The 18,525-nt window shown below is 37.8% G+C and overlaps 1 protein-coding gene across 1 annotated transcript in view; it reads left to right on the top strand.

The window, feature by feature from the left end:
- The window catches only part of PITPNA (phosphatidylinositol transfer protein alpha), a 1,003,333-nt gene that overhangs the window by 351,539 nt on the left and 633,269 nt on the right, over positions 1 to 18,525 (top strand). Inside the window, exon 3 of the mRNA XM_044054349.1 lies at positions 13,126 to 13,271. Coding sequence (XP_043910284.1) covers positions 13,126 to 13,271 — 146 coding nt within the window. The remainder of the gene's footprint in view (positions 1 to 13,125; positions 13,272 to 18,525) is intronic.

Raw genomic sequence — 18,525 nt, 5'->3', positions numbered from 1 at the left:
TAACTTGGCATTTAGCCTAAAGTAGCATAAGAGTAATAGCCTGTATTTGCTAAATATAGTTTTAATAACTGCCATTTGATTCTTCAGCTCCCCCCGTCTGCCTTTCCTGTCACATTCAAAGGGGTAGTTAAAACATCCTTCGCTCTAAGGAACAAACTCTGGCTAACAGTATTATATTGTTCTGTTAAGCACCACACCCTTTAACTGCCATTTGATCATTAAGTCCCCCCATCCTCTGCCTTCCCCATTAAACTCAAAGGGAAAAGTCAACATCCTTAACTCAAAGGAACAAAGTCTATTAAGAATATGACCATGTATTGTTAAGAATTATACCTTTTAAACCTGCTTTGGGTTGGACTTTTATATTTTTTATATCCTTGTAGCTGTGCACAATAGCTGGTCTGAAGTTCTGACCTGCTATGAGTATAATCCACGGATTGCCTCTCTTAGGAGCTATAAACATTCTCATTAGCTGGATCCCGCTCTGTTCACCCTTGCTTCACTTGTGTTTACTCTGCTAGCTTCACTTGTGTTTACTCTGCTACCCTACAGTACACCCGTCCACCCCTCCTTACTCTACATTTATTCTGTACCATATCCCACCCCATAGCAGATTTTACCACTCAGCAACTCTGTTTCTGACCGCCCATCGAAAGGAAATATCATTGAATGGCATATGACGTTGAACTTGCTGTTCATCGAGACATTTGAATAAGATCGCATTATGGTAGGGACAAGGAAATTTGCCCTTTCCCCACTGTAGTGCAGTCTCTGAGTTGGTATATATAATTAGTGGGGGGTGTAGGGGGCTGGAGGTTTCTGTGAACAGCATTTACGATGTAATGCCGGTTTTTTTTTTTTTTTTTTCAATTTGATGGCTAAACATAGACCTCAAAACTTTTCCCCCACTAAACACAAACAAAGGAAGGGGGAACATTTCAAATCAGAGCTGAGGCAGAAGTAGAGGCTGCATGAAATGATACAAATTAACAAAAGTACTGTAAATCCATCTATAAAGATTTTTAATCTCTCTAGTCAGTAGTTAAATTATTGGCATGTAAAGGTACTGGAGTATGGTTTAATCTTCATTCCTAGTTACCGAGCTGACCTTACCAAGACAATTGTTGATTCAAAACTATACACTCAAACTCTATTTAAATTGTATATCGAAGGTCATTAACTGATGGTCTGCTAAAACATTTAAAAAAAAATTTCAGTCTCACTTTACATCATGCACTAATGACTTTTGAATTGTTTTGTGAAAGGGATCTCAGGATGACACTTGACTTGAATAAAGAAAACCAAGCCCTGAAAGAATTAACGAATAAAGAAAAACAAGCCCTGAAAGATTTAAAGAATTTTAAAGAGTTGCGTTTTATAAAAGCTAGCAAAGCATTAGAAATTTTCAGCTGGTCTATTTTGAGTGTGCCAAGTGTTTTTGATTTGGTGCCCCCTAAAAGCTATTAACTTAATGCACAAAACTATGTACATCTTCAAATATTGAAGTTTTACCTTCCTGATGGGAACAAATGTTTCAAACTGACATCCACACACAGACATGAGCTAACCTAAAAGGTTATCCATGCTAAGACGTATGGTATAGCCCTGTAGTTCTATTAAGTGGTGTCTGCTTTTGATTTCATCTTTATAACTCTCTCAGCTGGGAAAGCACTTGAATGCTTTCAGAAATATTTTCTCCAAGCCGTTTCTCTTTATCAGATAGTCTGTTAGAGACATGAGAAGCAGATATATAACTGTTTACTAGGAAAAAAAAGCCTCATGATATTCAATATTCGTTTTCATTTGCTTGCTTTTTCTTAAAACTTATTAGATTAAGCTAATGGCCTTGACGTAGTCATTCCCCTGTGCAGGAATGAGAAAAAATGCACTAAGTTTTCTTTTGTCACGCTCTTTTAACCAGATCTTTTTTTTACATTGCAGTGTTTACATTTCTTAAAACTGAACAAGGAGAAAGAGAAGAAAAGAGAAAGAAACCAAAAGAAAACAAACGCCTATTTACATTAGTATCCCCATTCCACTTAAAAATAATAGGAAAAACTTTATATATACAAAAAAAAAATCGTGCACTATTTAAATAGTAATAAGAAAAAATATTTTACAGTTAACTGTCTCCCTTCTCTTCCCCACCACCTTGGTATTTTTCTGAACATTAATGACCTGAATTAGGGCATATGCTTGGTCCCCTACAAGTTTAACAAAGCCCAAAAAAGTCCAATATCTCCAAATTTTCTTGTTCTGTCATGTTTTCACAAATATGATTATTGCTTTGTAATCCCACACTTGTCAGTTTCCAAGTTACTGATTTTGTTCTCCAGGTGTTAATGACATGAAGTTAGGGCATATGCTTTAGAGTCCCCTACAAGTTTAACAAAGTCCAAGAAAGTCCAATATTTCCAGATTTTCTTGTTCTATTCCTGTTCATCTCCTTCCTCCAAACTCTCTCTACTTCATTTTCTATGTACTATCTATTACTTCTAGTCTACTCTTGTGCTTTTTTCCTGTCTCTCAAGCATTTTCAGTTGCAATACTAGAAAAGGTTTCACTGGCACATTCTCTGTGTGGTCTTTATTACCAAAAGAAAACAAATCACAATCTTCTGTTTCACATCTCATGTTTTGTTGGGCAAACTTTTGTATTTCTTCCTTAGCATGTACTTAATCAAAAAATGATTTTGTTCCTCCAGGGAAAAATATTTTGAAGATAGTTAGGTACAGCAGTTTGAATCTTGCACCTGCTTCTCAACATTCGCTGAGTAATGGGATAAATTTACTGCTATTCTGCCTAGTGCACAATGAGTAGTCATTCTCCACAAACGCGCTATCTCCCACTTTTAGTACTTTGTCCTTCTGACACGGTTTTGTCAGAATCAAATCCTTCTGCTGGTAGGATTGTATGTTTACTATTAAAGGTCTAGGTTTATTTTCTTATAGCCAGGTTTAGAGCATACACACAATTTGCCCTTTCAGTTAACAGTTCCTGTTGGGGAATACCATTCCAGTTGCTTATTTGTGCTTTGATAAAATTAATAGTCTTCCAGCCTCTTGGGTAAAGCAGAAAAATCTCAGGTTTACCCTACATGCACAATCCTGTAATTCTATTTTTTTTTAAACCTCTCTTGTGAGGTCTCGTATTTAGCCAGTCTTTTTTTCATTTTGACCTCTGAGTTTTGCAGTTTTATCACCTTATCTGAAGAATATCTTCAAGCTTCTTCCATTTTCCTAGCCTTTTATTGTTTGAGTTGATATACTCCATAAGTGTTTCATTTATTTTAGTCATGTCTGTGTGCAGTTGACTTGCACTTTCCTCTAGGTTACTGGAAGCCATATCTGGAGCTTACACTGCTTTTTGTGGAACAGCTACTGTACTTTTCTCAGTGTTTTTTTTCGTTAATTTTTGTAGCTGATTTCCTTCAGGTCCCCTCTTTTTTTTTCTTGGCATCCAGGCAGTGCGCTTACTAGCTAGTAACTGAAATTTACCCAGACATCTAGGTCTACTGGCTTTTTCTGCTACGTTTCTGTTTTAACACGAGGAGAGCTAGAATTAAGCTGTTACTCAATGTGCATCCATCTTGGAAGTCTGTACACTAAATAATCCACCTTTAGGAATTATTCCAAAATTTTGCTTTCAAACTTTGATTTAATTGTGTGGGGACATGCACTTCAATACCACCAGTTCCTGCAAGCACCATAACAGACTAGATAACTCCCCTCCTTCATTTACAAGTGCTCCCTTCTCTAATACATCCTTTACTACTTGTACAAGACAGTTTGCACCCATTCCAGTTCCCATTTACAGGCATATCAGTCTCCCATTCCGTGAAGCACAAGTCCAGACAAAAAAACTAAGTCTGGTAATATTAAATCTATTAAATCTTTGTAGTATTTGTAATAGTTACAGATCTACATGCCTAGATCTCATTCTGTTCCCCAGATATCCTAGCCATCACTGAAACTTGGCTTAAATTCAATATGAAAGTTGCAGAAGTACTAGCTCCAGGATATAACATTGATGATGATGGACTGACCCCCCCCCCCAAAAAAAAGGGGGAGGAGTTGCCCTACTGTACCCCAGCTCCTATTCCAACTTCACTCAGCCAATTTACTCAACATTTTTTTAAAGCTCAACTCAAACAAAATGTATTGTAATTTACATCTCACCTGGAAACATATCAAAACTCAATTTCTCTCCTGGGTATCTAGTACTATTACTTATGAAAAAAATCGTTCTAGGTGATGTCAGTATTGACTGGCAAAATGTAACCTCTTAACAGTCTCACACCTCATCCTGCATAAATCAGTTAAATCAGTTTGGTCTGATTCAACTAATGGTTCCACCTACTAAATGCAACAAAAGAAATAAGGGCACAATTCTTGACTGGATTTTAGTCTCAGACCCAAGTAAAGATGCTATCAGTGGAACCTATCCTAACTCCCTAAATGACCATCTCCTTGCATACACACAGATTTACCACTCATCACCCCCAGTACCCATCAAACTCAAAAATATTTAACAACGAGTTATTTAACAGTATCCTCAGGTCCTTCAGCTGGCCTATACTAAAAACTCTCCCATTAGATGACGCAGTTACAAAGTTTAATACCTGTTTTTTAAACGCCCTAAATAATTTTGCCCTGGTACTTCTAAAAGGAGTAAAAGTAAAACACTCCTCCTGGCTCCTCACCAAAAGCATTAGTTGTACCAGAGAAGAGGCTTGGAGGGAGTGGCTTAATAAAAAACAAAACAAAAAAAAAAATTAATCTGTACAGGGAACTTCGTATTCAAGCTAAAACAACAAATGTACAACAAAACAAAATACTATGACCAGCTGCAGCTTAATCCTAGAAATGATCCCAAAACATTCTGGTCCTCTATTTACATACTACTGAATCCTGGCTCAAAAAAACATTTGCATCCCCCTCAAACCTGCTCCCCACACGAAATAACGACTGCATTTAATAAATACTTCAGAGAGTATTGCTGCTCCTCACCAATGACACATCACCCTCCCCTTCACAAACCCATTACATATTTCTACCATATTAACCTCTGAAAAATATGAATCCGGACAATCCTTGGCCATAAATGTTAACAACTTTACCTTAAAACCTGTAACAATATCGACCTGTAAAAAAAAACATAAACCTTACTCCTCAGTGCATGACAAATTCCCACCCGAATACTTCAAGATGGCAGCAGAAGCCATGTCTTAGTATCTATTTTAATCAGTAGAGCCATACACGAATCTGATGTCCCAGCCATTTGGAAAATATGTTATCCCACTGCACAAGGGAGGAAACTAAGTATCTAACTTTCATTCCATTGCAGTTCTCTTCCCCTTCAAAAATCCTAGAAAAATGTATCCACACTCAACTGTTTCACATCTCCTCTCAGAACAGCTGTTAACCAGTACTCAGTATGGTTTCCTCCCATGTTACGAAGATATGCATCTGGAGTGTTTCTCCCCAGGCCTCTGCTGAAAATTGGCTTTGTTCCAAGTCGGGCTTTCCCGGTAAACAAATAAATGTCAATAAATAGTTGTTCATATTCCCACAGCTCCTTAGCGCCACTTTTACTTGTGGTTTTACCAAGTTGTATGACTTTTCACTAATTTTCTTGCATAGTATTATCTCCAAAGATGTTGTCTATCATATACTTCACTTCTGCATTCAACCATTCCAGACATTTTTTAGAATAAGACTTTTTACAGAAATATGAATTTTTGGATGTATATCCATATTATCAAAAAGTCAGTACATCGAAAGGCAACTGATCGATTGAACGCAACTTGTTGACCAGCAGTCCATCGAACAGAAACCCATTGTTTTTTGTTTTTTTTGCAGGGGTCAGCCCCTCTATGCCCCCACACTCCCTGCTAAAATTTTTATATAACAAGTCTGAGATTGCACTATAGTGGAGAAAGGGAAAATTCACCCATTTCAACTGTACCACCATGTTGCACCCAAAGAAATCTAGCATATTTAAACAGCTGAATTTCATCAGCTGTGCCAGCTTTTTTTTAATACTTTTTGACAACTTGTTTGTAACCCAAATTTTTGTGTTTCTTAAAATGAATTACAGTATAAATAGCATTTACATGACAGACTGTTTAGAGTTGTGTATATGGTCATTTGATTATCTAGTTTTTAATACAAAAAAATTACCAAGGAAGTATGTCAGCAGTTAAGATTTAGTAGTTTACAAAGTGAGAAAGCAAGTTTGTAATTGAAGGTAGTTTACCAGTAGATGCATATACTGCACTGCAGTATGTGGTAAAGTACATACCAGAAGTAAAAATCTGCTGAGAAATGAACTAGGTTTACATTTTTTATGAGTAGCTTATTTGCTTCACTGTGTAAACATGCATCCCCCTAAGTCTGCTGTATGCGGACATGAAGCTTGTTGATTTTTGGCCAACTCTGATTCTGCTTCATTTGTCCATGGTTGTAGTAGCTGGCAAATTTTTCCCATCATTTTTAAAATGTGATGAAATGTAGTAGACATGGACAGAGTCAATAAGTAACAGCAGCATTACATATGCCAGTTTGCTTTTGAGAAGTGAAACTTGAAAAATGCGTTTATTGCATTTCACAGGATGTGTCATGGTACCTTTTTCAAATTACATTACGGTGGAAATCCCTGCTGTGATACAAAACTGTAAAGATGCATGCTTTTGGAATGATGACCAAATGTAATGTGTTTCTACAGGGATAGTAATCTCAGTTTTCAGATGGAATAATCTACTATTGTATATGTGGAAAGAAAAACATCTTACAGTATGTCTTAGATGATTTTTCCAGATTTATTTGCTCTCCCCTGAATTAACTTGGTTTAATATTTGTCCATGTGACTTACCATGGGCCATAATTTAACTACTTGTGTACTGCTGTATGCCACTGTGGAGTGTGAACTTAAGTGTCGGTGATAGCCTTGCTCTTGTTCTGTGGATTAGTAATTGTGGTGCTATATAAAGTCAGATTATAGTGTTATAGTGGTGTGCCTTGTAACTTGGCAACGGCACAGCATGTTGCATTTCCAAAAGGAGAGAAGGCTGTGTCATTGCAATGTTCTGTTCTGTCCTTTATTGTGTGCATTAACCATGAATCCCTGCTTCAGTGAAAGGTAAACCAAGTACGGCAGTCTGTGTAGAAAATATTTGCTTAATAGACTAGTTTACTACCTTTATTTGTTATTGTGTATCACTTGCTTTTGCAACAGCTGGTCACACTGGGAACAGCACAGCTTTACTTTGCCAAGGTCGTGTGACTAATTTCATCCATCTTATCTGGTATACTTATTGAAAATAATGCTATGCATTGGTTGCCCTTTTTTCAGTTTCCTGCTATTGCTTCACCCTTGTGTCTAGAACCATATTTTAATTCATGCACAAATGCATTGTTTATTTATAGCCATTCTGAACTGTCTTTTCCTGCCACAATAAACAAGCCAGAAGGATCTCTAATATAAAACCCAAACATGTAATTGCCATTCTTTAATATGCACAGTGTGTTTTGATTTGTCCATCTGTAAGAAAAATGCAAGATTGTTAGTAGCTTCAGGAGCTAGTGTTTTGCTGCTGCTTCTTATTCCATAGTATTTTTCAGTGCCTAATTAAGTGGTTTTACGTCAGGCTGCATTGTTTTGCTGAATCATTGGCAGAAGGACAAGCAATCCACTTGTGCCACTTTTGACTCAGATTCTTTTCGAAAGTTAATGTGTATGTGGGTGGGGAGCAGGTGGAGGTTATATGAGGCATCACCAAGCCTTAATGCGGTCAGGAAAGACAGAGGAAATGCGTGAAACAATGGAGATGGTCCTTGGGGAAATGGATTCCTTTTAAGGTAACATAAAGTATACCCTCATTGCACACCCTTTTAGAGGTTGCATTAGGATAGGTCTAAAATGCATCCCCGTCTTGCTATATACACATACTTGTATATAAAAAGTATGTTTATCTTTTCTTGACCCTTACCACTACATGAATGGTGTTTAGTGTAAGTGGCAAATGTCTAGCTGTAGATCTGCCCCCCCCCCCCCCCCCCACACACACACACACATGGAGACAGGGGAGCAGGAAAACTGACTCCTTTTAAACAAACAAAAAAAAAAAAGCTTTGCCTGTGGTTTTGGCAAAGAAGTTTGCGTTACTGGTGAAGGAGTCCACTTATTTTTTTTTATGCTATGGCATCATTGAGGTGCGCTTTTGCCTGACATTATTTTATAAGCTTTTCCAATTGGACTGATGGTTAATATGCGTCCTAAATTGTCAGACGTGTTTGTGCTTGGACACATTGTTTCTTTTAGCCATTCCTTAAGAAGAAAAAATTAGTATTTAGCAGTGTCAGAAATTTTCTCATAGATTAGTTAACCTACAGTTTCACCAAAATGGTTTATTTTTATGCAAGTATTTTTGAAAGGAATTTGTGTTTAATAATAGTAATCTAACACTATAACCTTAAGTTTGAAAATTTTGAGATTTTTACATTTTTAATTTATTTCATTACATTTTGCCAGGCTAACCCCATTAGGCCAGTATTCTGCTTTCAGGGTAGACCCAAGATGGTATTCTTGCTAGTTTCTTTAGTGTTGGATTATTAATAGGTAGATATCACTTTTTGCAGGATTCCAGTGGTTTTACACTATTTAGTATTGTTACTGTAGTCTTACGTGTGACTGCATTATGGCCCGATACTAGAGCAGAGGAAGTTCTTTTGTTTCATTTATTTAGTCATCTTTGCTATGATTGTGTCAAGAATATTACTTCCCCTCAGAATTTTAACTGGTTGCACCAGATTTTTGTGGTTACCAGAATCGAGAAGCACATTTTGTAATCTTCTCTGAAACAGTATGTATTAATGTCAGTATTAAAAAAAAAAAAAAAAAAAAAAAAAAAGGTGGGTTTGTGACACTATCTGCAAAGATGGAAATGTCTACAGCGTGCAAGGTTTAACAGAAGTGTAAGTTAATTTAGAAACAAAATGGACACCGATATGGAATATGAGATGCATAACCAGGAGTAATAACATCAGGGAATCTTGATTTCTAACTATGAATTTATGGACCTTCAGGTAGTGCTGTCGTACATGCAAGTAATTAAAAATATCCTCAGGCTTTCAAACTACTCATACCCTTACCCTTATTGAGTTAACTAGGTTCAATTAAGTAACACGAGTGGCATTCTGTTTTCAAAATATTTGCAATTGTCTTTGCCTGTGCCATAGATTAGAGGATTATTAGTATTCAAAGTGTCCATTTTGCTGTTGTCATCAGTAGTACTGTTTTCTGTACAGTAACTTACACTGATGTCATTTTTATCACTAATTGCTTACCTTCCATATGTACTTTAGATCAGGTCATGGATTTTCAGGTCTGTCAAGTCTATGTACCTTAAATACATATATAATCTTCTGTTGGCTCTTAAGAGTAGCAAATGTGACTTTGTAAAGTGCCTGCCCTAATCACTTATATGTATTGTGTTAAAGAAAATTCATTGGTGACTTTTAAAGGCAACCATCTTTCTTTATGGATCTAAGCACCCTTTAAGACGTGCCTTAACTTTTTGTGATGTAAATATTAAGCACATTTTTTGGAAGGGGGAGAGGCTGCTAATAGAATTAGTATCAATTCATAAGAAATGGTGACAGCGTGTTTTAAATTTGGAATGAAATTGTCAAAAATGAAGCAAAAAAGCTAATTCCATTCATGTCTTTTTCATATACCCTTACAGGAGCTGTATTCTTGTTTATCACTAAAAATAAAATTAAAATGCTGTGAAGGAAAAGTGTTGTGTATCTAAGAGAAGCTTTGTGACCTTTGTTGTACACCCCAGAAATGTTTTTTTTTTTTGCAGAAATGTGGAATACACCTGGAAAGAATTACTCAATTTTCTAAATTGAAGGAAATTGTTTTAAAATAAGAAATGGCTAAGTGAGAGACCAGCTCTGATAAGAGTTTTTTGTTGAGTATACACCATAAGCTGCTAATACAAAAGGAATAATTAGCAAGGTATGTAGAATATTGCATAATAACTATAAGAATTGGTCAGAGGAATTAAAATAAATGTAAATTCTATCCATTCTCTTTCCCCAAAGGAATGATGGGAAGACATTGGTAGTTCCCAAGTGTACAACAAAGTCCTGAAGCATGAAAGTGTTTGCGTATAGATATTGTTATGCTCCAAGTATATGTCAGAAAAATTTCCTGGGGTAGGTAACCGCTGTAGGTTTGATGGAGCAATGTGTTTTTTGTGAATGTAATGTGTTTTCATATTTAAAAAAAAATCCCAACAGAGTACTAGTCAGAAATGTTTAGGGAGCAAGTGGTTATAATCAGTGGTGAATTAAGTGCACCAGGGGCCCTGGGTGGTTCTCAAACCATGAGCTCCTGTTACACACTTTTTTTTTTTTTTTGACCATGCTTAAATGCAAATGTTCTTTTGGATTTACTTACTTTATTTTTTTAAATGTATACTTACTGGAACACTTTAAATTGCATTTATTAGTAAAGCAAAATTTCTGTGTGCTTCAAACTTCTAATCTTTAATACTTTTTCCAGCAAGGAGTGAAATTAACAATAATAAAATTACCTATTTCAGCCATCAAAGACCACTCGGTCTACTGTCATTATAGTCGAACAGTGTCTGTGCCCATTCATTTAATCTGACTTTTATTTCACATGTCTGATTGTGATAAAATGGCCAAAGTATTCCAAATTGCATTACACAAATGAATACTAGTTCTGCAAAGCTGGATTAATAACTGATTAACTTGATCATGATAGTGGGATCCATCACTTTTATTCATGAACAGCTCCTGTACTAGTCCGTTATACCCACACTGCAGGCTGTGTAAACCTCTGATGTCTGATTGTAGAAAACATAATGGCCACAGTAATATATTTCATAGTAACCACATTAAAGTGTTTGCAACAGACTACACAGAAATGCATACTAGTCCTACAAAGCCAGAGTAGTCACAGTTTAAAATAAGCAAATGATAAGAGAAAATCCCCTAAACCCACCAAGCAGTTATAGCCAATTTTTCAGTCAGACATCTGATTGTGGTATAAATAGTGGCCACAGCCATGTATTTCTAGTTTCACACAAACTCACAGCCACAGTAATGTATTCCAACTTTCCACAGCATGCACACAAGTCTTGCAGAACTAGAATAAAGGCTGTTCCAAATGATGACAAGAGGATAAATTGCTTTCATCCACAAATGGACCTAACTACCCACCCAACAGTTATAACCTCTTGGTAATGAAGTATACCTGAGACATTTGATCATGATAAAATAGTCGCAATAATGTACTTCATTTTTTGTCACACAAACACACAATAACTAGTATAGCCAAAATGAGATATTCCAACTTCATACAGGCAAACCCAGATTAATGATTGTATAAAATGAGTGGATGAGAAGAGGGGATAAGGTACTTTCAACCACAGATCCCCCCACCTTTAAAACTGCTATAGCACACTTAGTTGAATGTTTGCATCTCAGAGATGAGTATGATGATGATGGTAGCAGTAAATGGGTAACAATTTCACTTTATTTTACATAAACAATATGGAGAGTAGGGACAAAGGCTGGAAACCAGGAGCAGAATTTTAAATATAAGTGAACTGAATAAGTTAACAGAACAGCAATTTCTGCATCAGAGTGGATTTTTCTGAACAATAAGCATAAAACCATAATAACTGGCATTATTGATTCACTTTAATTCTGTGTGTTTTACCAGAAAATCAAACATTTTTTGAGGGGCACAACAAAATATATGGCAAAATCAGGGACCATTGAGAGACAGGATACTGTTTTTCTTCACAAAAAATTACATTAGTGCATTTTTCTGAACAGTATTTTATAAGGCCGTAATTTCTGGTATTGAATTTAATCATTAGTGACTTAGAAGAAAGTCAACCATTTTATAAGGATCAGGACAAAAAATATTAACATAAGCAGTTTATTGGTATGACACAGATTTGCTTCACAAATATCATAGTTGTCATGTAAAGCTACAGTAATAATCATATGACAGTGGTCTGTCACTTTCATAAAACTGCCTCAGTAGTGTACCCAGCAATTCTCAATTCTATTTAACAGAAAGTGTAGCTGTACAAGTAAACATGACATAAGATGTTTGTATAGATTGCTTTTGTAGTAGCCTTAATTGTATGTGACTTAACCTTCCAGGATCGCGCCAGATCGCCAGTTTCCAACTTCTTTGCTGAAGAAGCCAAAATTTATGGGGAAGGGGGAACAAAGGCCCCAATTTTTAGTATTACTGAAGTTCACTTAAAACTGTTGATGCAAAACCCCATTCTGTTAACATGCATTCTGAACAATAAGAAGCGTGGAACTCTGATATTACAGATGGAGATGTGTGGAACTCTGATATTAAAGATGGAGATCTGCCAAAAATTAAACATTTTATGGAGGACTGCAAACATATGAGAAAATAATTTCATGTTTGTCAACAGCGCGAGAAGCTCTTCATCCATGTACTGGTTAATTTTGAAATTAAGAATGAGAAAGGGAAGGTCACAGAGTACAACTCCTAAAATAGAAAAATTATGGGGTAAAAATAAATGGAAAAATTTTAACATTTTCTGTGTTCTCTGTTGTTCTACTTTAGAAATTATTTTAGATGGAAGGATTCAAAAGCTTGCAACTATTAAAAAAGGAATGTGACAGTCTTGTCTGTTAGATCAACTGCCATACCCATATACTTAAAGGACATAGCCTTACAAAAAAAGTGAAGATTCATTGAAAATGGTTTGTAATGTAAAAAAAAAATCAACGTGGCTAGAAACAAACCTCAGAAGTTTGAGTATTTAATATGGTGATGGAAATGAAATGTCACAGGCATCAAATGACTGTTTGGAATTGAGCTTTAATTTGCACAAGTCTTTCTCTATTCTTTCTCCAGTGAGACTAGAATGAATGTTTGATGTAGCATTTCATTGACTGAAGCAAGGCTTGTCCTTCCAGTGTTACAGTGGTGAATTTAAATGATTTAAGGGTCCCTGTTTGATCATTATTTGTATATGCGTATTAATAGCTTCATGTGCTCCTGTTAATGTGGTGTATTTTGTAACTTTTTCAGTATCAAGTGGGACAATTGTATTCAGTAGCAGAAGCCAGTAAAAATGAAACTGGAGGTGGTGAAGGAGTTGAAGTACTAGTGAATGAGCCATATGAAAAAGATGGTGAGAAGGGGCAGTATACACACAAGATCTACCACTTGCAGAGGTAAGTGATCTAGCCATATGCATTGCTTTACCCAGTTTACGAGCTTTGTGTTTTTTCTTTATTTCACTCTTCCCACTGTCTCTCAACAGTGAGGCCCCTACTGGCCAATCAACTCATTCATTCCCCATCATTTGTGCATGCATTGACCTGGAGGTTCTGACATTCAGACAGCCATCTGGGTGGTGTGAGGGCTTTCTGATTAGGCCCTACTGTTCCTGTGAATGCTTGGCTAGTGGAGCCAAAGGGAGATGTTTATTGGGCTGTCTGAGTTGTCCATTACTTCTATAAGGGATACTGGCAGTAACAAGTCCTGTCCCCCTCCCTCAAGCACATAAATTGGTTTCCCCTGGTCTGCACCAGAGAAACACTTTCCTTTGTGCTTCCTGAGCACACTCCCCCCCTCTCCTAGGAGAGGGCACATGGGCCCATGTCCTTTCATTCTTCTCCCACCCTACCTGGCTCCTCCAGTGTTAGGGTTACTATTTGGACCCTGAGTAACTGTAAGGCCGCCATTCTTCTGCAACATGGAACCAGGCTAACAACTTGAGTCATTACAGAATTTAGTATTGTTTTTTTATTGCTATTATCTTCTTACTTGAAGTACTTGTATGCTCAAAAAGTTAAATGAGAATGCAATGATTAGTAAAGGTAAACTGAAAGATGAAACTGTGTGAACAGCACCTTTAGAAGACATTAGGAAACTATATGCGAGAGTTGTATTCCTACAGCATTCACTCTACCTCCATGTCCTTAACAGAAGAAAAAAATTGCAGTTTGCAAATGTGACTGAATTTGAGCATTACTTTTGTTTTTTTATTAGCATTATTTTTGTTTTGGGTAAATTTCTTTAACGTTTAACAGTATGCTGGTAGAATTTGAAAGTCAAACCTAAGGCTTCAATATGTAGCTTATTTACAGATGTCCAATGTATCAGCATTGCAGTAGCCCATATTATTGGAGTCTTTCCCCCTACAGCTGCCAGCTTCCCAGAGCTTTGGATACCTATGTGCTCCAACTGCCAGGTGCTCCATATAAAGGACAGTTGGAGCACAAAAGCTTCAGAGCTTTTTTTCTGCTGAAGTGAGCACATCTTCACAGGTCCCTTAAATCTGTCTGACATATAGTGATCCTTCAAGAGCTGAGCAAATAAATCCCCTTTGGGGAAAGCCTTCCTATGTTACTTTACTTTGTGAAAAAGCTTTTTTTCTGTCAGAATATTTACTTTTGCTATGAAAGAAAATTATTGGACTACCTCTCTATTTTAAAAGGAATTTTTGTGTGTATACTTCTAGTGTTAAACGTTGGTGTGTTTGGGAAAGGATATTGTGCTTGAGGGGACCTGTCAGTGGTTTACTTACTCAGAACCACTTGTTTTCTTCCAGTCATTTACTGACTTACATTGGCTTCTTTAGCCACTTTCCTCACCTCTTCCATGGCTTTCTGATAGAGCAGTCTTCACTCTCCTTGGTTGCATCTTCCCCTGCTTCTAAAAAGAAGAAACTTGTTAAGGAGTCTTTTTGGGGCCAAAAAATTGCTCATATTTTGCCTCCGCCACTGGTGAGGGACTCTGCTGTGGCTGGTTGTTCCTCAGACCATCCACCCCCCAGTCCTCTTGGTGTAGCCTTCCAGGACTCCAAAGACAAGAGGGATAGCCATGTCCTCTGTGGCTGTAGGGAATGCCTTTGGTAAGCAAGAGAGAGACTTTACTCAGTGTTAGGGGAAGGGTACTCAGTGTTAGGGGAAGGGGCTGATGAAAGGTCTTCACTTTGCTGGGATAGGGATGTTGAGCTGGGTCCATTGTCCCTAAGGGTCAGATGTTTTCTAGGGAGCAAATGCTTAGTGAGAAAAGCCACTGTCTCCAGTTTGTTTCTATGGCCAGGGCAGATTTACAGGGATTTGCTAATCACCTTTTCTGCTTTTTCTCAACCCACTAACTCTTCAGGTAAAAAAAAAGAAAAAAGATACCCTTTCTTTCCAACATAATTTTTTGGTCAGAAGAGAAGACTTTGCAGGAGGAAAGAAGTACATCAGGAAATTCCTCTGTCTGCACTTTATAATTTTGAGGATAGTATAGTATCAGATTTACCTACTGAAGAGATTTATTTCTCTGACATATCTAACACGAAATAGGTTTTCAGTGGAACCAGATTGAGTTTCCTGTGACACAGAAAATGTGTTATGATTTGTTACAATTATAGATGCCCAAGGTGCTCAAATTCCTCCTATAGTGCCTGCTTTACAGAATGTTTTTCTTATTGCTTGTAGCTTATATGACAGTCAGCCTTGTGCTCCCAAGAAGTCTTAACAGATTATATAAGGTTCCACAACACTCAAGTACCTGTTTTCTAACCACAGAGTTGATCTAGCAGTGATTTCTCTGCCTAAATCTGCTGCTAAACAGGTTTGTTCTAATAACTTAATTATTTAAAAGATTGGAAAGCAATGGATAAGTTAGGGAAGAATTCTCATGTGTTAAAGTTTTTGCTCATATCTCTTGAGAATATGCAGACGTTAATGGCTATCATTCCTTCTGAGGTAAAGAATATGTATTAGATATTTCTGTGACAGAGGTTTCTCAGGTGACTACACATATTTTAAACTACACTTACGATGTTGATGACTGTTCATCCATAGCTACTGCTTCTGGATCAGTTTTGAGAAGATGTGCTTGGCTTCACTCTTAAAATCCTCTGATAAATCTGAGATTGTAAATTCTCACTCAGATAAGAGACTCTGTTTGACCCTTCCACTATTTCAAGAAGTGACTTAAAATTTTCAAGTCTCCTTTTTCAGAAAAATGTTTCTTCTCGATCTCCATTCTTCTTCCAATTAACCATTCAAGCAGCAAGGCACCAGTAATCAAGGTTTTAAAAACAATGGAGAAAGAGGCTCAAAAAAGGAAGGAAAAGCCTTTAATAGTAAAGGGTAGTCCTCCAAGTCATGACTATCCACCACTCTCACAACCTTTGTCTTTGAGACTTCATCTAAACTTTTGGAATCTGATGGTTTTAAACAGTTGAGTTCTGAAAATAGTACAATTAAGGCATATTTCTCCAATTAAGGCATATTTCTCAACGGGAATCAAGCTTTTTTTTTTTTTTATTTCTCTGTCTAGGGATTCCTCCCATCATACACAAAATGCTGTCTCAGGGAGTTGTATTAGTGCATCAGAATCTCCTATACAAAACTTATTCAAGATTTTATCTTGTGCCCAAGCCATAAGGATCATGGAGGTCATTTCTGGATCTTTTGGGTCTAAACATTTTTTGTCAGTATTTTGAATTTCAAGATGTTATCACTTCATCTTGTGCTCCTGATTTCCTCATCTAGCTGCCATGGTAAAGATGGATAGCAGATAACCGGTCATCATGTAACTATTGCTGAGCATTTCAGGTGTTAAGACTTGTTGCGTCTCCAGCCTTCAAAGCAGTCAAATTTGCCATATTTGGCCAATTATCTTATCTAGAAAAGGTCTGCAAAGATGTTGAGAGTTTGTAACAATATCTAAGAGCTTCTACTCAGTCTGGGTCTTGAGATCAACTTGCCAAAGTCTTCTTTCATTCCTTCTCACTGAATTACTTTCTTGGGGTATTTTCTGGACTCTGCTCTGGGAAGAGTTTTTTTTTCTTTTAGAGATGTTTCAGTACTTCCTGAGTTTTTACAGCCAAGCTGAAGCATCTGCAAGGGAATTTTCTCTGGAGTCTAAGGTATATGGCTTTGATGCTCATTCTGCTCTTTGCCAGATCACACACGAGGAAAATACATTGGTACCTCCGATCAGACTGGGCTCAACATCTAAACTGTTTGACTTTTCAGATTCCAGTTCTGGGGTTTGTAAAGAGGCAGAATGGATAGTAGGTAGACCAGATAGCTTGCGGTTCTGGTCCCCCCCCCCCAATCAGTTTTGACAGGTGTTTCAGACTTTGCTTGGGGAGTGGTTTCAAAAAGGGTAAATGTGCAAGCTCTGTGGAATCCTATAAATAGAAGCACATGTATGTCAGAGAAATATTAGCAGTAATAAAGACTTTGAATCACCTCTGCTTCTCATGGGCTGTGCAGGTTTACACAGACAGCAATGCAGTAATGTGGGACATTAAATGGGGGGGGGGGGGTGATACCAATTTCTTTTATTTTGTAAACTGGCTATGATGGCCTGAGAGGTTGCAGTACAGCTCAATCTACCTCATCAGGCTTCGTACATTCCATTAGAACAAAATCAGACTGGCTCAGCAGGACTAGGACAGACCCCCATGAATGGTAACTATATACTGTGGTCTTTCAAGAATTAAAACTCAACTGTGCAGTACAGGTCAATTAGATCTGTTTGCTTCCCTTCAGAACAGACTGCTAGAAGACAAGCTTTTGAATTCTAATGGATGGGAATGTTCATATATGCTTTTCCACCCTTTCAGGTAATGACCAGATTTCTTATAAAGATTGAGGAGGACTTTCCAAAAGTTGTGGTGGTGGTTGATGTCCTTCAAGAATGCAACTGCAGTCATGACATATGGGTTGTTCTGCCTCAGGCAGCCCTCGGTCGGCCGGATTCCAAAGTCTGGGTCCGACGTCGGCTGATGTCGCATTTCTCTCCGACGTCAGAGCGGCTGGAGTATATAAGCATCAGCCGACGCCATCTTCAGTCTTTCTTGCCGCGCGGTGCCCGAAGCAGAAGCAGTTCGCAAGTGCTGGTTGGTCAGCTCCTGTATTCTTCGAAACCGAAGTCATCAAAAAAGCTAAGTACCCCGTCGGGGACCTTTTCTTGCCTCAGCCGATGTCAGAAATTACTGAAAAAGTAAATAATTGTTTGTCTTGTGGTAAACAAATACCTCATAAGGATTTCCACTCTTACTGCCTCCCTTGCCTTGGCCCAGACCACGACATCTCGGCCTGTGCCGCCTGTGCTCGCTTCAACAAGCGCACTCTCAGGCGCCGGGCGGAGTTCGCTGAAGACTTTTTCGGTGAAAAATTTGATTATACAATGCCGTCGGAACAACCGACAACGCAGACTCCCAAGAAACGAAGAGACCGGGACCGACATCCTCGGCCCGCGTCTTCAGCCGACACCACGCCAAAACTAACCACTAGTGCTCCGGTTCCCTCTGAGGCGGTTATTCCACCGCTCCGAACTGAAGACACCGCATTACCGATACCTCCTATACCGGAGGCCACTCCGCCAGTTATTGATTTTCCTCCGGATACCGAAACCGAGGAAATGCCCGAGACCATTGCTGTTGATAAGGTAACTCCTGCGCGT

Source organism: Protopterus annectens, chromosome 13.part0, assembly GCF_019279795.1.
Source record: "Protopterus annectens isolate FY-2018-M chromosome 13.part0, PAN1.0, whole genome shotgun sequence".
Taxonomy (NCBI): Eukaryota; Metazoa; Chordata; order Ceratodontiformes; family Protopteridae; genus Protopterus; species Protopterus annectens.
This window is presented reverse-complemented; position numbering and strand designations above follow the sequence as displayed.